This window comes from Brachypodium distachyon, chromosome 2, assembly GCF_000005505.3.
Source record: "Brachypodium distachyon strain Bd21 chromosome 2, Brachypodium_distachyon_v3.0, whole genome shotgun sequence".
In the NCBI taxonomy this organism is placed as follows: domain Eukaryota; kingdom Viridiplantae; phylum Streptophyta; class Magnoliopsida; order Poales; family Poaceae; genus Brachypodium; species Brachypodium distachyon.
The window spans coordinates 792710-812416 of NC_016132.3; the positions used below are offsets into that span (position 1 = coordinate 792710).

Below are 19707 nucleotides of genomic sequence, written 5' to 3' on the forward strand. Positions count from 1 at the left end.
CCGCACCATGGGATGGCATGGAGCATGCGAGTATTGCGACAGTAGAGATCACGCATGACTTGGGCGTCGTGGGATGGCACGACCTGTTAGCTCAGTCAGCGATCTGATCAGTTTGTTAGCTATTTTGGTGGATCGTTGGAGACCACATAAATAAGGGTGAATCAGAAACAGAAAAGCTGCAGTTACAGCACGCAGCGCAAAAAAATACCTCTTCTGTTCATCGTGTCCAAGTGAGCTGAGAGAGAACGAGTGCGTGTTTGGCAACGTCAATTGGTATCAGAGCCCTGTTGCTTTGGTGACCATGGTCGGAACACCACCAGCGAAGGTTTGAGGCGCCGCGGCGGCGGCGAAGGCGGCGGAAGCGGCGGGCCGCACATCGGACAGGTCAGTGACCCCGGTGGGCGGACGCGCGCAGAGTCGTGGCAGAAGCCGAAGCAGGCGTGGTGTCGGGGAGATCGTGGTCCGGGAGATCGTGCGCGAGGGCGGCGGCGGCAGCGTCACCTTCCCCACCCTCACCAAGACGAACTACCAGGAGTGGGCGATCCTGATGCGGATCGCGCTCCAGGGCGCCGGCCTTTGGGAGGCCGTGGACACCGGCGACGCCACGGAGCGGCAGGAGCGCCATGCGCTCGGCGCGATCCTCAGGTCCGTCCCGCCGGAGATGGTTCCAGTGCTCGCGGCCAAGGACGAGGCCAAGGCGGCCTGGGACATGCTGAAGACGATGCGCGTTGGTGACAATCGCGTTCGCGAGGCTCGCCGCCAGAGGCTCCGTGGCATTCAAGTCCGAGGAATCCGTCGAGGACTTCTCGATGCGGATGTCCAGCCTCGTCAGCGAGTTGCAGTCGCTCGGCGACAACACCACCAAGCTCGACGCCATCTACAAGACTCTCCGCGTCGTGCCGACGCGGTACACGCAGATGGCGTGCTCCATCGAGACGCTGCTCGACCTCAGCACACTCACCATCGAGGAGCTGAGCGGTCGCCTGGCCGCGTCGGAGGGGCGTGGCGCGCCGGAGCCAGAGGCCGGTGCTCGTCTGCTGCTCACGGAAGAGGAGTGGGCTGCAAGGCAGAAGCAGCGCGCCGGGGAGTCGAGCGGCAAGCAGGCCGCTGCGCCCAAGCCGCCGGCCGGTTTCAAGGGAGGAAAAGGCGCCACCGAGCGCCGCAAGGGCAACTGCCGGTACTGCGGCAAGGCCGGCCACTGGGCGAAAGAGTGCCGGAAAAGGCAGCGCGATGAAGAGCGCGGCAACGTGCAAGCCAACCTTGCCCAAGCTCAAGAGGAAGAAGCACCTGCCATGATGATGGCCGTCGTCACTGAATCAACGGCATCGCAGATCGTGGCATCGCAGACAGTGTTCCTCAATGAGGAGAGGGTGTTCCCTGTGCCCTCACCAGATGGACTGTGGTACTTTGACACTGGTGCAAGTAGCCACATGACAGGGGAGAAGCATGTCTTTGCAACCTTGGATGAAACCGTGCGTGGCTCGGTGAAATTTGGCGATGGTTCCCTGGTCAGTATCTGCGGAAAGGGATCTGTTCTGTTTAGAGGGCAGTCAGGTGATCAGCGCGTCCTCGCAGGCGTGTACTACATCCCGAGCCTCCGGAGCAACATAATCTCCGTTGGCCAGCTGGACGAGGGAGGGTACAAGATCGGCATAGCAGATGGCATGATGACGATCCGTGATCCCGTGCACAGCCTGCTCGCGCGCGTCAAGCGCACCGGCAATAGACTCTACACTTGCATCCTGTCACACGACACGCCAGTGTGCCTGATGAGCAAGACCGACGACGCTGCCTGGAGATGGCATGCTCGTTTTGGGCATCTGCACTTCCGTGCTCTCCACACTCTGTCTAGGCGAGACATGGTGCGTGGCCTACCCGAGATTCGTCGTGTTGAAGAGTACTGTGATGGATGTGCTTTGGGGAAACAACACCGCACGCCTTTCCCAAGCGCATCATCGTTCAGAGCACAGCAGAGCCTCGAGCTGGTCCACACTGATCTTTGTGGCCCAATCTCTCCGACGACGCCAGGAGGAAACAACTATTTCTTGCTTGTCGTGGACGACTTCAGTCGTTACATGTGGATCGAGATCATCAAGGTGAAGAGTGATGCATACTACTTCTTCAACAAAATCAGAGTCGCTGCAGAGGCGATGGGCAACTGCAGGCTCCGGGCTTTCCGCTCCGATCGCGGAGGAGAGTTCAATTCAGGCGAGTGGCGCGAGCTCTGCGACACCAACGGCATCCAGCACTACACGACGGCGCCATATTCCCCACAGCAGAATGGGGTCGTCGAGAGACGAAACCAAACTGTCATGGAGATGGCTCGTTGTCTGCTCAAGAGCATGAAGATGCCGTCTCGTTTCTGGGGAGAGGCTGTCAGAACCGCAGTCTACATACTGAACCGTGCTCCTACTCGTGCACTCGATGGCATCACTCCGTACGAGCTCTGGCATGGCCAGAAACCGAACGTCCAGCACATGCGTGTGTTCGGTTGTGTTGCTCACGTCAAGAGGGTTGGCCCTGGCATCAACAAGCTTGCAGACCGCTCCACCATGTGTGTGTTCATTGGCTACGAAGCTGGCTCAAAGTGCTATCGAGTCTATGACCCAGCAATAGGCAAGCTGCAGGTGTCGCGCGATGTTGTGTTTGAGGAAAGCAGAGCATGGAACTGGGCAGAGGAGCAAGTGCAAGCGTCAGGCAACACATCCTTCTCAGTGACGTATGTCGACGAGTCGGGCACCATGCAGATCGACACTGGCGTAGAGACACTAGCTGGGCAAGCTTCAAGTTCTTCTACTGGTGGCAGTTCCTCAAGGTCTGTCACACCAGCGCCAGCGCCACTCACGCCCACCGGCACCGCTTCAACGCCGCTCACGCCAGCGGCACAGACTGGCATTCGTTGGGCAACGCCACTCACGCACGACGACGGCCGCGACACGGACACCGGGCCGATTCGCTATCGGCGCCTGTCCTGCGTCCTCGATGCCACGGAGGATGAAGCCATCAGGGAGCGGGGCGAGCAGTGCATGCTCGCTGCCGAAGAGCCTCAAAACATCAACGAGGCAATCGCAGATGAAGCGTGGCGAGCTGCCATGGACGAAGAAATGGCATCAATCACTGAAAACAAAACCTGGGAGTTGTCTGCACTCCCTCGAGGCCACAAAGCGATTGGCCTCAAGTGGGTTTTCAAAGTAAAGCGCGACGCCGCCGGCAACCTCGTCAAGTACAAGGCTCGCCTCGTCGCGAAAGGCTACGCCCAGCGCCAGGGGGTGGACTTCGAGGAGGTTTTTGCTCCGGTGGCCAGAATGGAGACGATGCGTGTCCTTCTCGCGCTGGTGGCACACTCTGGCTGGGAAGTACACCATATGGACGTAAAATCTGCATTCTTGAACGGTGTACTCAGCGATGAGGTCTACGTGTGCCAGCCACTGGGATACGTCGTCGCCGGCAAGGAAACTGCAGTTCTGAAACTGCAGAAAGCTCTATATGGACTCCATCAGGCACCTCGGGCATGGTACGAAAAACTTGATGTTTCACTTGTTTCACTTGGATTCATCCGCAGTCCAGTGGAGCATGCTGTGTACAGGAGGGGTGACAGCAATTCATACTTGCTGGTGGGAGTCTATGTTGACGATTTGATCATCACTGGCACTGATGTACAGTTCATCTCTGAATTTAAACATCAGATGCAGCAACTCTTCAAAATGAGTGATCTGGGCCGTCTCAGCTACTACTTGGGGATTGAGGTCACCCAATCTGATGGTCAGATCACGCTGTGCCAGAGGAGATATGCTGAGAAGATACTGGAGACTGCTGGCATGAGCAACTGCAACAGCTGCCGCGTCCCAATGGAGTGTCGTCTGAAAGTGAAGAAACATGATGACACAGGAGAGGCTGATAAAACCCTCTACAGAAGTGTGATTGGCAGCCTCAGGTACCTGGTAAACACACGGCCAGACCTTGCTCTTTCCGTAGGTGTTGCCAGCAGGTTTATGGAAAATCCCACTCAAATTCATTGGGGTTTGATGAAGCAAATTTTGAGGTATGTACAAGGAACATTGACCTTCGGTTGCAGCTTCAGAAAAGGGGAAGGGGATCCTGTACTTGTTGGATACAGTGACAGCGATCTAGCAGGTGATCCAGATGATCGCAAGAGCACCTCTGGAGTCACCTTCTTTCTTGGCCACAATATTGTTTCCTGGAGTTCACAGAAACAGAAAACTGTGGCCTTGTCCTCGTGTGAAGCAGAGTACATTGCCGCTGCTGCAGGGGCGTGTCAAGGGGTGTGGCTCAGTCGCCTTCTTGGTGACCTGACCGGGCGAGCTCCTACAAAATTCAGGCTTCTAGTGGACAACAAGTCGGCGATCGCTCTGTGCAAGAATCCAGTATTTCATGATCGCAGTAAGCACATTGACATGAAGTTTCACTTCACCAGAACCTGCATCGAGAGAGGTCAAGTGGATGTGGATCATGTGCGCACGGAGGAGGAGCTGGCAGACATTCTCACGAAGGCGCTTGGCTTCGTCAGGTTTATCGAACTGCGTCGCTTGCTGGGTGTCGTCGAGGTGCAGGTTTAAGGGGGTGAAGTGTTGGATTAAACACTGCACACGCTCTACCTCTGTTAGCTTTGCACTGTAGTTATTCTTCAGTTAACTGTAGCAGTTCTTGCTGTTTTCTTCAGTTAGCTGTTAGCAGGAAATAAGGGCGTGTCAGTGAGCCTGTTCACGATATGGTCGTAGTTGTTTTTCCTCTGATTATTAGCTAGGTAGTTAGGCCGCACTAATCGCACCATGGGATGGCATGGAGCATGCGAGTATTGCGGCAGTAGAGATCACGCATGACTTGGGCGTCGTGGGATGGCACGACCTGTTAGCTCAGTCAGCGATCTGATCAGTTTGTTAGCTATTTTGGTGGATCGTTGGAGACCACATAAATAAGGGTGAATCAGAAACAGAAAAGCTGCAGTTACAGCACGCAGCGCAAAAAAATACCTCTTGTGTTCATCGTGTCCAAGTGAGCTGAGAGAGAACGAGTGCGTGTTTGGCAACGTCAATTCCTGGGCCAAACCTGTACTTTGTTTGCAGTCACATGTGTGAGAGATCGATCGTAGCATACTATTGTCAATATAGAATTTTAACCTCTATTCCAGAACTTGGAGGAAAGAAAACAGTCCTAGCTAGTTGATGCTTATCATGCACAAACTTCACAAATGGGTGAATGATTCACAGACAGCCAGAGATTTGCAAGAACTGGCACACATAGCTGCTTCCTATTTTTAGTTTTTTCTCAAAACCATTATAACAAATCACACAAGCAGCTAGGTCACTAAAACTTCCATTTTCGGGGGAAAAAAGGAGCTAGGTTTATGCGTGCATGCAAGGAAACACAACCAGCTGAGCTGCTTCTTGGTTCAGATAGATGGCAAACACTCTTGTGAGTTAATTGTGGGGTCACACTCACATGCAGCTAGTCATGAGATGCGCGCAGGGAAACGGTTAACTATGCTTAAGCTGCTAGCTACTTAAAGAGCAGAATAAAATATTCGAGCAACCATGTAAGGAACATAACTGGATTGGATTACTCCTACAAAATAGGGACTAAGGATTGGATTACTTGTTATCCTGACCTAATCTGGTTGGGCTTGAATATGGTTGATTAGTTGGGCCGCGTCTACTTGAGCTACGATATGATTAGTTGGGCCATCTACAAGGAAGATAAATACTGGCCCAATGGCACTGTCTGGAAAGCTGGGCCCAAGACCACTTTTCCGGGCGGCCCAGTATTACGTGCTACAAAACCAGAAAACCCAGTCCAATTGTTTCCCTCCGTGCTCCCAATCCCCATTCCTCGATTCAGACGAGAGTGAGGGCGCCGGAATGCCCGGCCGCCGCCGGCCGCTCTGCTGGACGACGACGATCTCCTACGAGAGATCTTTCTCTGATTCATATTAATTGTCTCAAATTTGTCCAAATATGAATGTATCTATGCCTAAAAGTGTCTACATACATGTAATATTTCGACAATTAATATGGATCGGAGGGAATAACTCAGTAACAACCTTAACTCAGTAATAAACTTCCATAGATGTGATTTTGTTTATCTATTGCTACTATCAAAAGTGAGCTACTGAATTGTACAAAGCATCTATAAGAAGCGAGTTTTTTTTTCTCAAGTAATATTTGTCGGTTCATCTATGCAACTGATGCACTCCTCTTATCCATTTCTGTTTTCCTTGGCTGTTATTAATTGCCTAACTTATGCTTCTTGGCATCGACATTGCTGGTAGGTGTGATGGAGCTGAAAACGTTGCATGTTATACTCCATTTCATTGTTCATTGTTTAACAACAATTTGTTATAAACATCAGCCATCGCATTCAACTCCCCAACGGCCACAAATTACATATTCAGATATTTTGTTGTCATCTGTATTCCTAGCAGATATAGCAAGGAATATGATATCTGTTACAGAGCTCTGATGTCGCGGAGCTGATCATGTGATTTTAGGCACATCTTGTTCATACTGTATATGACCCTGTATGCTGCTTAGTTGCTACTGCTTTTTTTTTTTGACAGCAACTTAATTGCTACTGCTAGGCTACTAACAAATTGTTGATTTTGTTTCTTCGGGTGAAAGGACGGCTCCTGCAGTCCTCATTGAGGTTGCTGCATCTCGTCATGTGGTCAGGCGGCGTGTATAAGTGATCTGAAACTTTTTACCGAATGAGTATTTTAGTGTGGTCAAGTTTGTCTATCAGTCTATGAAGTTTCTATTGTAGCAATGTTCGTTTGAATGCCTGGACCAGGGAATTTGAGCTTCCCCTAGTAACAATTGAAGCCGGATTTCGGTTTATCTTGCTTTTATCCGCCTGTCAGCTATTGTCTTCAGCCAGGAGAGTTTTAGACTGGATCTGCTCTGTTAAAAAGCACCAATTACTAGAGGACACCGGGAAATAACTATTACCTCTCTCTCAGAAGCCAAAAAAATTCTGCCATCTTTTTATCTCAAGCGTTAACACATTTCGTCTGAACAGTGTCATGTTTCTTCAATTGGGCTGCAAAGATACATTCGTAAGGAGAGATTCCAACAAACAGCATCGGGTTGCTCTTGCCGTTAGTTCCTCTGGCACTTGCAATGCCTGATGCTCGTGGTATGTATTTTGCATACAACTCACAGCCATTCATGCACACTTAAAAAAAGAAGTTAAACTGGCCGTGCCTTGCTGGCCGCGGGTTCGAGGCCGAGGCCCAGCAGGCACGGCGCAAGGCGGGTCGTGGGCCGGCACGGCCCGTTTAGTTCGCGCGTGCCGGAGTACTTCGTCTTCAAGTCGTCACCAGATTGCTTTGCCTGCCTCTCGGGCTCTCGATCGCCTAGGTTTTGAGTAGCAGCAGAAGGGGGCAGATCCGGCAATGGAACCAGCAGCCGGCTGGCACTACGACGGCTTCGATCCCAATGCCCCGTGGCTATGGCTTCGTCACCGGTTGTCCCGGGATTTCATACTTCGATGCGAGGAGGAGCGGACGCGAGCCCGGGCCGCCGCCGCCATGGATGGGGAGGAGCAGTACTGGGAGGAGGAGGATGGCGTCGACGCGCATCGCGACCCGGCATCCAAGAAGGCCATGCCGATGCCGGAGGCGCGGGAGACGAGGGAGCAGGATGTCTGCGCCGTCTGCCTCGAGGAGCTCTTCTTCTCCGCCGCCGGCGGCGGCGTGAAGAAGAAGGAGAAGCTGAGGATGATGCCCTGCTCCCACTCCTTCCACCAGAGCTGCATCTGGGACTGGCTCCTCGTCAACCGGCGCTGCCCAGTCTGCCGTCTCGCGATGCCCCCGAAGTCCCTTGACGACGACGAGCCAGACGTCAGCCAGTCAACTGAAGAATGTCCATCTACTGAGCAACTCTTTCCACCAGAAGAAACAAGCGGCGACATCTGAATTCTGAACAAGTTTGCTGGAAACTCAACTGAAGAATGTCCATTTACTGAGCCAGATAGCCACTCATTAATGTGATTGCAGCCTGCCCTGTTCATGTCCACCGGATTAGTGACCACAACTAAAGCTATTTTGAATCCCTTAATAATTTGAGCGAAAACAACGACAAGAATTATGAAACTGAGGGAGTAATTACTTGCTGCTGTGCCTGTACTGGTTTACTCTTGTTTGGTTAGTTACCTTTGTTTGCTTTCTATGCATATATCTCTGGAGGTTGAACACATTGTTCTATTATACCGTGTGAGGGGGTTGTCATGTGGATTTCAGTTAAACCTTAGCTCAGTAATAAATTTACATAGATGTGATTTTGTTTATCTATTGCTACTATCAAAAGTGAGGTACTGAATTATACAAAACATCTATAAGAAGCAAGTTTTTTTTCTCAAGTAATATTTGCCGGTTCATCTATGCAACTGATGCAGCGAGGGGCGGTGCTCTGCGCTGCCGCCGGCCATAGCCACGTGCACGGCAGCTGCCGCTCGAGCCCTTATAAGGTGGTCTTGATCTCCCCAGGAGACAAGAATCGACCCATTGCTTGCGTTTACTCATCGGAGACTGGCAAGTGGGGCAATCTCATCCCAGCAGTGGTTGAATATGAGGTTTATCTTGCTTTTAAACCTGGGGTCCTTGTTGGTAATGTCCTTTACTGGTTGTCTGAGGATTTGAGCGACATGGATTTGCTTTTTTTGGAAAAGTTCACAGACGACATAGTTGAGTTTGATTTGGATAGGCAGAGCCTAGCTGTGATCAAGGGGCCTCCTTGTCTGAATGATTCCTGCAGGCATCAGATTATCCAGGCAGAGGATGGCGATGTTGGTCTCGCCATGTTGTCTTACCCTAAATTTGAATTGTGGCAGAGGAAGGTCAATTGTCATGGTGATACTACATGGTTGTTGTGGAAGACTGTTCAAATGGACACCATTCTCGGGATCCCTCCCCTGATTGAAGGAGCAATGAGAAAGAGAGATATACTGGGGTACGATGAGGATAATGGTGCAGTTTTTTTATACGTTGACGGCAATGTTTATGTGGTTCAACTTAAGTCAATGCAATCCAGGAAAATTCATGAAACCAATTATACCACTGAATATCATCCTTTCACGAGTTTCTACGCACCAGGTGATCCCTCATCCTTAATACTTATATTGTTGTAGTAACCCAATCAAGTAATGTTTTGTACCTCGCTGCTCGAATACCTTTATTGCGCATGTTCAGTGTTCACTAATTCATGAACAACTTGAGCTTAGTTAGCAGTTGCCCCTTTGCTAGTAGATATATGAACTTATAGTTGTATTTGTGTTATGTTATCCAAGTATGTAGTTCTCTTCACTCTTCAGAGATACTGAATCAAATGTCAAATGAGTAACACAGTTGGCATGTTTGGAACCACAAAACTAGTTATATTCTTTTTTTGTATTTTTCTCTGTTTTAATGGTGATCTTAATCTTAACTCCATAATAACAACTTCCGTTGAATACATACCTCCTGAAAAAATTGTTTTTTGTCATTTGTTGAAGATGGTTGCTGCAAGTGACTAATACATTTGTGGTGCAAAAATATATACTGAATTTCTTGTGTCTTACCTCCTGAAATACACAAGCTTACTTTTGTTGCAAGAGTTTATTAGTTTATGCATTTCTTATTTTGTCTACTTGACATGACGAGGGATGAGTTTACATGAGAACTAGGTACTGTTTTTTTTATTATCTGCTAAATTCTTCTATCGGGAATGTTATTTGCATTTTACAGCAGACATGATTTTGTTTTTGAATTGCTCCTATTTTCTATTTTCAAAACTGAATTATAAAATATGTAGGAAAAAAAAGAGCTAATAGAAGTGTACAAAATGAGTTCATAGAAGTGGGTATTTTCCTCAAGATACATTTGTCAGTTCATTTATTGGATTAGAACGCCAAACAGTTCAAGTGCTCAAGATTGGAGGGTCGACTCATTGTTGCCTTCTCTTATCCATTTTTCTTTTCTCGGAACTGTCATTAATTGCCTGAGTTCTTATGTGTCTAGGCATAGCCATTGCTGATGGATGTGATGGAGCTGAAATGTTAGATGATCGTCTGGTTTGATGTGCTAATGCGCTGAAATAGTTCAACAGGTAAGAAGATCTTCTGAATATAGCTTGTGAGATTTGGACTTTTGATTTTTGTACGGAAATACCTGGCTGCCAAGTAGGCAGCGTGTACCCACAAACTAATGTTCATTCGGCTATAGGGAGTCATGTGTGAATAACAGATAACAATTATAATAGTGGTGATGCGAAGGCAAGATGGCTGCCCATTTTGGATCGTAAATGATATCCGGATGATGGAGATGTTGAGTATGGTGTTGTGTTGCTGTAGATATTACCTGCTTGTGCCTGTCTGGCCATGCCTAGAGTTCTACTTTGGTTTAGCTGTTTCAGAATTGATAAGTTGAAAGCAATATGTTAGTAGTTCATTTTATTAGTACAAGCATCAGTCATGGCATTCAACTCTTTTACCCTGGTAATTTACAGTGTCAAAAGGCTTCAAGGATGGTACTTCGTTGTCAAGAATATAGCCAAGAATATGGTTTCTGTTACAGTGATCTTCTTTGTGTTGTTGATCTGATTGCCAGCTTGCACAGAGCCACGCATTTGGTGTTTTTTTTTTCATATAATGTGTTCAACCATGCTTCCTGCACAGGTCCTATACTATTTAGGTTTTGCTGTACCTGTATCTAGTTACTGATGGATTGGCACGATTTTGTTATCTTCAGGTGAAGGAAAGGGTGCTGCAGAATCGTCATTGAGCTTGTCGCCGCACATCAATGTTGTCTGCAGTGTTTGTATGTTATCTGAGAAACTTTGGTGTCAGGAAACCTCACTGAGAAAACAGGTGCTTATCTATGTTAAGAAAGCGCCAATGGAGAAAAACAACTAGTAGCTCGCAGATATCAAAGTTTAATTTGTCTTGAAGCATAAACAAACTCGTAATGTCTGAACAGTGCCATGTTTCGTCAGTTGGGCTGCAGAGACAAAACTTATAATTTGCCGTATTTTGCTGTTCCTCAGGCAGCTACAATCTATGGTTTCATTTGGGTCTTGTAAACGGCACGTGTGGCCCTCAGAGTTGGGTTGGGCTTTTTCTGAGAATTGGGACACAAACGTGGTCAGTTTGCATCCTTAAGGCGCAACGCGATGCGTAATAAGTGGATTTGCAGAGAAGAGAACCACGTTTAAAAAGCTGTGGTGATGCTGTCGTCCTGACAGACTAACCGGCGACTTGTCCTGTACCACTGCCTAACCGTCCCGTCCTTTCTGTCGACTTCTCCGACAGACTAACCGGCGACTTTTCTTTTTGCTAGAATTTCCTGTACCACTGCCTGCGACTGATGTCGCTACTGGCAATCAAGCAGTCTGCATCAATCACACTCCTCAGATCAGAACCACAAGAACACGACAGGGGTTATTTGCATTTGCATTGGATGTGTACGGTCACAAAAGAACGGTTAGATGGACTGCAAAAGTCTAGGAGCATGATAGACTTTTCCTATTCAAATTGGACCCGTAAACTTCAATTCCGAAAGCTGAAAAGAACGTGATAGGCAGATTCTCAGGACTTTCCCGGACAGGACAGGAGCTATCGGAGAAATTAAACCGAACCTTGACAAGCTGAAGCCGAAAAGAAGGGGTCAAAAGAGGAGAAATAGAAATTATCCTGGGACTGATGTTATCCATGTCCACAGTCTAAGACCCACCAGTACCCTGTTTGGCGTGGATGCAATTTTTGTGGGGTGGCGAGTACACCCTAGATCTAAAAAGACAGACTGGGAGTGGTCTTTCGACTGGACTGCCACTACAAAAGTTCTTCCCATTCTTAGTAGAAACAAAAGCTTTGGTTAGAAGAACAAGGTAGTCCACATTTACTGCGTACCAGAAGAAGAAAAAAGAACACCAGCAATAGCTGAAGCAAAAGCTTACAGACGGACCGAGTACTCTGTATTTCTTAGATCATGCATTTTTTTTGTCAAGCACCATAATACACTTTGAACGACTACATTCATGCTAACAATGTTTCCACACCAACCTGCTACTCGCCTAATAATACTGTTGAAATAATATATGTCTTCCAGGGAAATGATTACATTTTGGAAGGATATAGGAATTGGAGTTCCCCGTCCTTCATTGCTAGCTATTGCACGCTTCCACATAAAAGTTCAAAAGAGTCGGTGGTATTCAGAAGACATAAGACACTATTAAATCACACACATATATGCTACTCGTCCCCCTCCGAGACCTCGGTCAGTTCTGAGAACAAATGGTAAGAATCAGCGATAGTGGCCACCTGATCATCGCAGAAGAATGGTCTGGAAGGCATTTGCAAGGCATCGAAGCCAGCTTCCAGCATCTCTATGACCTCGCTCATCGTCGGCCTGTCACGAGACTTCATCTGGATGCACCATAACCCAACAATGCATAGTTTCCTCTCCAACTCATGCATGTCAGCAACAGGAGCAGATATCTCGCCAACTTCTTGCACAGTTAACCTGTCATACACCCACGCTGGGTAGTATGCCTGACTCGAGTTTGCTGTATTCGGATCAGCATTCCTTCTTCCACCAGCCATCTCCAGCAATAACATTCCGAAGCTATAAACGTCAGACTTGCTCGATATGACACCAAAGCTCCGAGATATCATCTCAGGAGCTATGTACCCAACAGTCCCCCGTAAGGCGCTCAATGGCACAAAACTGTTGCCCCTTGGGTACAATTTGGCAAGACCAAAATCAGCAACTTTGGGGACGTAATTGTTGTCAAGGAGTATGTTGTGTGGCTTTATATCAAAATGCAGAATCTGCATATCACACCCCTGGTGAAGGTAGTTGATCCCTCGAGCAATGCCCAGAGCAATCTCATTAAGCTTGCTCCAAGAGAAACTCTTCTCGGCTGAGAAGATGTACTTGTCAAGAGAACCTCGAGGCATGTACTCGTAGACCAGTGCTCTCCTCATTTCTTCTGAGCAGAACCCGACAAGACGGACCACATTGACGTGGTGGATCCTGCCGATGGTGGAGACCTCACTGATGAAGTCTTCTCCATTGCAGTTGGAGTTTCCCTCCAGCATCTTGACCGCGACATGAACATCTCCAGGGAGTAGCACGCCCTTGAACACCGAGCCGTAGCCTCCTTGGCCCAGCTTGTCTCTAAAATGGCTTGTGATTGCAATGATATCAGTGTAGCCATACCTCATTGGGCCAAGCATTTGTTGCATTCGGAGGAACTTCTCAACTGCATCGATTGTGATCCTTGTTTTCCAGTACTTGTTGGCAAGGAAGATCAATATCGTGAGGGGCACCAACACAAACCTGCATAGCGCTGCACAAAACAAGTTTATTTGGGATCACTGGTAACCATACTGGAGTATGTAATTCTCACGTACCAATAATGATCTTGAAATAAGGCGATGCCACTTGTATTAAATACAGGCATATAGCAAACGGACGTGGAACTGCATCAATTGCGCAACTCAAGAACAATTGATCAACCTGAATAATGCTCTCAATCCAATCTCCAAGGGACGTGCTGCAGAGAAAAGCAAAATACAGGAAAATCAGGTGTGCATTTGCAAAAACAGAACCAGAGTTACAGGTATCTACTATGTTCCAAACTCACGGCATCCTAACCGTCACGCATTCCGTGAAGTTTTCCGACCCACGACGTCTGAAAGGAAATAGAACGCTGAATCCATGTGTCATGAATTTTACAACATCTCCATAGCTTGCATTCTCTAGTGGTACAGTGCCCCAAGTCTTGTTGCCACCTAATGGAGTCATGGCCAAGTAACTGCAACAAGGCTCGAGGTTCTCCATAGATCCCATTCCTAGGCCAGTTAACACATAAACAAAAGAACGGCTGGTGCTCAGGCAAGCAACAGGCATGTACATACCGTTGCCATTTACTTCTTGAGAACATTTAACAAAGTTAGCCTGATTAAATGTTGCAGGAGCTAACTCGTCTACGGTGCTGGGAACTCCTTGAATTATGGGTGCAACAGGACGTAGATTCCGCTTCCACCGTGGAAGAGGGCAACTGTTGTATAAATCCAAGTGGGCATCAACAACCCAGAAGGTCGAATCACTGTAGTTGATGCCAGACACATAGTATGTTGCACCGTCGATAAGAATTGTAGCCATGCTATCACTGCAAACTAGCTCATAAGATTGATAACCACAGTCAGGTGGATCACTTGCCTGACGAAATGGGAACGATACGTTTCCGAGACGGCCACATGAGAAAGAAGGACAGTCACGCCGATGATCTCGCCCTTCAGCATGAACTATTATAAGAACTGCAAGCACAGACACGACAGGTAAGGCTCGGAGAGCAGTGGGCGTCGCCATGGCAGACAGGTTAACAGAAGCACAAACGAATGGATGGCAAAATAAGGGAGTGGCTGCAACCAAAGTTAACAGGAAAGTCCAAAGGAGCGAGGGTGATTATATGCCAACTGGATCTACATGATTGTGACGTTGACTAGGAAAGGAGACTACCAAATTCTGCCAAGACAAAGTAGGGTAATTACACACCGGCTACTGGCTCATCTACCTGATGATGACGTATAAAATAGCAAGAATAGTCTGAGAGCTGACTAGTATAAAATAAAAAGGAAGGCATCTGAGTGGTGAAATAGCAAGAAGTCTGAACTCTGAACAGCGACAGCATTCATTCATTTCCAAAGACCACAGAAGTTTCCAAGCAACATGACACGGCAGAAGTTTCAGTGGCAGCTGGAATTCCTAACCGCACACACAGCTATCATGACATGCACATCATCAATACTCATAGGAGGTTAAAGCAAATAAGTGGCCACTTTCTATACTCCCTGCCTTCTCTTCTCCCATCTTCATCTCCAACACATTTCATGGACTCTAAATTTTTTGTTGGGCTGCTGCTGGTATCTCTTCCCACCTATGAATCCTATTTGAAGACTGCCTCAGAAGAAGATTTCTTAAGAACCTGTTCACCTCACCGGTGCCACAGAGATGGACCTGAGATCCGTTTCCCATTCCGGCTTTCGATTCACCCACCGTCATGTGGGGAACCTGAAATGCAGTTAAGATGCTCGGGGGATGACACAATCCTGGATCACCATGTGCTTGGCTCCTGCAAAGTTACCACGATCTATTACAGGCACCGTATCATAAACATCATTCCGCTTGTGGAACCATCAGTGCAGTGCCCACTTCAGAAGCTCGTCTCAACAAATTTGGCAACTGATGTCTACAAACAACCTCAATCATCACAACTTACGACCCTGGTACGTTGTTCAAGAGATTTCATACCAGCAGATCCATATAGTATAGCTGGCCCAGCTTCTTGTCTCAGTAACAACGCAAGCCAATTCTGGTATTTGGCCTCAGCCGATGCATACATATCTGATCTTCCACGAGACTGCATGGCCGTCTCTAAAGGCATCCCCATACCCTTCAATTATGATAAAAAAAGCCTGAACAACTACCGATCCGACTTCAGGGAAAAGGCAAATAGGGTCCTTAATTTCGGAGAAACAACATTCACTTGGCAGCTCAATAACATTACCGATGCTTGCCAACAGTGTGAATATAAAGGTCAACACTGTGGATTCAGCTCACAAAGGCATCAAGCATTCTGCCAGAAACATGGTACCCGTTTCTTTCCCTGGCTGAAATTCCGTATCATTATGAAGTGTCATTTATTCTCCAATGACATTCTAGATTTTCAGCCGTCTATCTATTGGTTTGCATATTTCCATGAGATTTTCACCTACAGTAAATGAAGAAGCAAAACTACCATGCAAATGTCAACTCAAGGCTAGCTCGTGTAATCACATAGAGTATGTAGGTTCACATTCATGGAGGTTTCCAGTCCCTTAACAATTGACAGAGTAGAACTTTGAAACCAGATAAGTTTGACCCTTAAATCTCAAATCCGCTTTTTTTTTCAGCCTATTCCAAGGTGGCGGTTTTGGATGGTGTGGCCTTGGATTTTCACATATGTGCAACCGATCTGCATATCCAACAAATAAGCTTCAAAACAGATAGCTGTAGGAAAAAAACAGAAAGTAATGTTTTTAATAGAAAAAATAATAATTTAGATTTATTTTTCTTTATCAGTTTTTAGAGTTGAGGGGTGATATCTAAACCCTGCTAATAGAACTTGGAAGGACAGAATTTAGACTTTTCCTTTTGCAAAATTCTCACTAAAAAAAAGGTAATACACAAACCTTAATTGTCATTTTTCCGAATAGTTTTAGATCTAAAGACCAAGCTTCGTTTGAACATAAGCTCTTTGTTTTAGGTCTAGCTTAGCAAATTGGATTTCACCATTCTTGCTGCGTTCAATTTTGGAGTAGTGTAACTTGTAAGCATATGAAGCCAATCAACAAGTATACCACACTTCCGGTATAAACTGTGCAAACTCCACAGAAACCATATTTAGAAGTTTCAAAAACATTCTACAAAAATACAGTATGTTGGAGGTATGATGTTCTATAATCCTGCAAAATTTCAAGTAGAAACTCAATTTGCATTTGAAAGAAGTAAAAAGGAGAAATATATAAATGAATAGTGTCAAACAGTGAAGTACCACTATTCTTGCTGAATTTTTTTTTCCCCTGCCGCTAAACAAAATTGAGTTTTTACTTGAAATTTTACACATCTATAAAACATCACTTCTTTAACATATGCAAAAAAATTGAGATTTTTTTGAACTTCTTACGATGATTTTCACGGAGTTTTCACCGGATACGCCGCCTTTAACTATATGATTCTTTTATACATATATACAGACTTATAAATGTGTGTTGGTGTTTGTGGAAAACTATAACATTGTCATTGGTATGTATGTACCATACCCCCACAAGTCACCTATATGTTGTTGCCATTATATATTGACAGTGACAGGGCTATTTTACGAGCAGAATTAAGTCGTCCCCTACAAAGTATGTACCAATATATTCTGATTATGCATTCCAATAATGAACAATATTTTAAACAAACTTACACTAAACTGAATCATGTTTGAAATTTCAAATTTCCAATATTCAACTAGAGTACCAGACAAAGAATATCGGCTACTAAGCAATAAGCGGATGCTTGTATTTGTTCCAACATTTGTAGCAGTTTTTTGTCGCAAGTTCTGCATGACAAGTAAAATAAAAGAGAAAGTGATACAGTGGTTGCATTAAGAAAGTATCATTCAATATAACACCTTATGTCTAAGGCCCAGTATACATGAGATCAACAGGAAGCTATCACATACATATACCCATCCTATACCCACATGGATAACTCATATAACAATCAGGAATTAGTGGTTCCTAAATAAAAAATCTAGAAGTAGCTTTCCTATATATATTTTTCTAGATTAAATCATGGGAAAAGTAATTCTCTTTTTCCTAAATGCAGATATGAAATACATCATCCGAATTGCAGGTAATGCTGCAACTCTTCTTTTTACATTCTAAATAAAATTCTTATCGCATACCACCCTAACTGTTATGTTCTCTCATTGCAATAAAAGTCATTGATATCCCTTATCTGAATGCACATCGTTAATTTCCTTTCTTTTTAATCAGCATCATCATCTGCAGCAGCCTTTGTGGTTCTTTTGCTGATGGTGGCCACCGTGCTCTACCTTTCCTTGAAGTCAAGGTACAATGAAGAGATAAATATGAAGGTTGAAATGTTTCTCAAGGCATATGGCACCTCGAAACCCACAAGGTACACTTTCCCTGAAACTAAGAAGATAACAAGACGCTTCAAGGATAAACTAGGCCAGGGTGGATTCAGAAGTGTGTACAAAGGCGAGCTACCAAATGGAGTGCCGGTGGCAGTCAAGATGCTAGAGAACTCTACAGGACAGGGAGAAGAATTCATCAATGAAGTCGCGACTATCGGTCTAATCCACCATGCAAACATTGTTCGTCTCCTAGGATTTTGCTCTGAAGGAACGAGACGGGCTCTTATTTATGAATTCATGCCCAACGATTCACTGGAGAAATACATATTCTCACATGTTTCTAATATTTCGAGGCAACTCCTACAACCCAATAAAATGCTAGATATTGCTTTAGGCATTGCCAGAGGAATGGAATACCTACATCAAGGGTGCAACCAGCGCATCCTCCACTTCGACATCAAACCACACAACATCTTGCTGGACTACAACTTCAATCCGAAGATCTCCGACTTTGGCCTTGCAAAGCTGTGTGCAAGGGATCAGAGCATTGTTACCTTAACTGCAGCAAGAGGCACAATGGGCTACATTGCACCGGAGTTATATTCTCGGAACTTTGGGGGTGTATCCTACAAGTCAGATGTGTACAGTTTTGGCATGCTGGTGCTAGAAATGGTGAGCGGAAGGAGGAACTCCGACCCAAATGTTGAGAGCCAGAACGAGGTATACCTCCCAGAGTGGATTTACGAGAAAGTAATCAGTGGGCAGGAATGGGAGCTTGCTTTGGAAATGACACAAGAAGAGAAAGAAAAGATGAGGCAGCTGACTATCGTGGCACTGTGGTGTATCCAATGGAACCCAAAGAATCGGCCGTCGATGACAAAGGTGGTCAACATGTTAACAGGGAGGTTGCAGAACCTGCAGATTCCCCCTAAGCCCTTTGTCTCGTCTGAAAGTCGTCCTCCAGTGCCATAAAAACATGAAGAACATATCACAGGTTTGAGAACCAAATTTAATCAGCATGTTGCATTGTAATGCCTTGCACTAGCATGCTGACTGTTCGATTATGTACTGAACTAGTATGTCTGGCCTGTTAGCTTATAAGCCATCATCATGTTGTAATATAATAATGTCAACCGGAAACATAAGCCACTACATTTTATTCTTAATGTAATAGTCAAATAACGAGAGCTCCTGGAAATACCCAATCACATCATCGTTCTGTGATTTATCCCCTTTTTCCCCACATAATTTTCGCTTTTGCGTAGTCATTCCCGCAATCACCCACATGAATAGACAAATAGGGCTGGGTTTGAAGCAATATTGGTTGTCTCAATTCCCAATGCAGTACTAGAAACAAACTACAGCCAGTTCTAAAAACAAAGGGAAAGCAAAGGGATTACCATGGCAGATAGCTTCGACGGGACAGGAGGACGTAGGCCCTAGCCAGCAGATCAGAGGATGGGCGTTCCGGTGAGACACGAGGGAGAGGGGGTATCAGGGAAGACGACGGCCTTGCTTAGCCGGCGGCGAATGCGAACGGGATCCGGGCAAGTGCGATGGCCGCCGGCAGGCGCTCGTTCGCCGGCCGGCGGCCGGGGGGCAGTGGTATCAGAGTTCGGCTTAGTGAGAATTTTTTTTTTTGAGAGCAAGTTGGGTTAGTGAGACGGGTCGGGCTAAAATTTAAATGGGCCAATATAAGGATGGGCCACGGACGCGTAAGAACATGGAGGAGGGCCCCCGGGCCGTCGAATTCACCAACACGGGCCGCCGCTCGCCGGAGGAACTATACGGCGACGACGAGCATGGTGGCGCAGGGCTGGCGGCCGCGGCGGAAGCGCAGCCTCGCCGGAGAAAGGGATTCGCCGGTCGCCCGGGAACGGGAAAGGTCGTGCAAACGGGCCGATCTCTGCAAAAAAGTGGTGAGCTACTCCCGATTCCACGGCGGCGGGAGCCAGGAGGAAGCGGGAAACAGGAGAGTGCGGCAGTTTCCACGGCCGGCGCCGGAGGTACTGTAGATTGGGGATTG

The 19707-nt window shown here is 46.7% G+C and overlaps 4 protein-coding genes across 13 annotated transcripts; 3 read left to right on the plus strand and 1 right to left on the minus strand.

Moving 5' to 3' along the window:
• Window positions 1-7249: 7249 nt before the first annotated feature.
• On the plus strand, window positions 7250-8253 carry LOC104582471 (E3 ubiquitin-protein ligase RNF13). The gene has a single exon (XM_010232077.3). It carries the CDS (start codon window positions 7409-7411, stop codon window positions 7928-7930), a length of 522 nt encoding a protein of 173 aa, XP_010230379.1. The 5' UTR covers window positions 7250-7408; the 3' UTR covers window positions 7931-8253.
• Window positions 8254-8358: 105 nt separating this feature from the next.
• On the plus strand, window positions 8359-11070 carry LOC104582472. The gene is made up of 3 exons (XM_014898712.2): window positions 8359-9106; window positions 10010-10097; window positions 10739-11070. Exons 1-2 carry the CDS (start codon window positions 8395-8397, stop codon window positions 10066-10068), a joined length of 771 nt encoding a protein of 256 aa, XP_014754198.1. The 5' UTR covers window positions 8359-8394; the 3' UTR covers window positions 10069-10097; window positions 10739-11070.
• An 856-nt stretch (window positions 11071-11926) lies between these two features.
• On the minus strand, window positions 11927-19325 carry LOC100825815 (rust resistance kinase Lr10). 6 transcript variants are annotated; one of them, XM_014898708.2, is made up of 5 exons: window positions 19082-19325; window positions 14213-14310; window positions 13635-14099; window positions 13402-13544; window positions 11927-13337 (listed from the first exon to the last, which is right to left on the minus strand). In XM_014898708.2, the coding sequence occupies exons 2-5, from the start codon at window positions 14293-14295 to the stop codon at window positions 12238-12240; spliced, it is 1791 nt and encodes a 596-aa protein (XP_014754194.1). In that variant the 5' UTR covers window positions 14296-14310; window positions 19082-19325; the 3' UTR covers window positions 11927-12237. The 6 variants fall into 6 exon arrangements, with proteins under 6 accessions (XP_014754194.1, XP_024314937.1, XP_014754193.1 ...); XM_024459169.1 differs by lacking the exon at window positions 13635-14099; XM_014898707.2 differs by lacking the exon at window positions 19082-19325 and having other exon boundaries at window positions 11934-13337; window positions 14213-14762.
• LOC100827372 (rust resistance kinase Lr10) lies at window positions 14849-18889 on the plus strand. 5 transcript variants are annotated; one of them, XM_014898703.2, is made up of 4 exons: window positions 14849-15643; window positions 15946-16062; window positions 17408-17434; window positions 17578-18889. In XM_014898703.2, exons 1-4 carry the CDS (start codon window positions 14884-14886, stop codon window positions 18651-18653), a joined length of 1980 nt encoding a protein of 659 aa, XP_014754189.1. In that variant the 5' UTR covers window positions 14849-14883; the 3' UTR covers window positions 18654-18889. The 5 variants fall into 5 exon arrangements, with proteins under 5 accessions (XP_014754189.1, XP_014754190.1, XP_003567573.1 ...); XM_014898704.2 differs by having other exon boundaries at window positions 17593-18889; XM_003567525.4 differs by lacking the exon at window positions 15946-16062.
• Window positions 19326-19707: the final 382 nt, after the last annotated feature.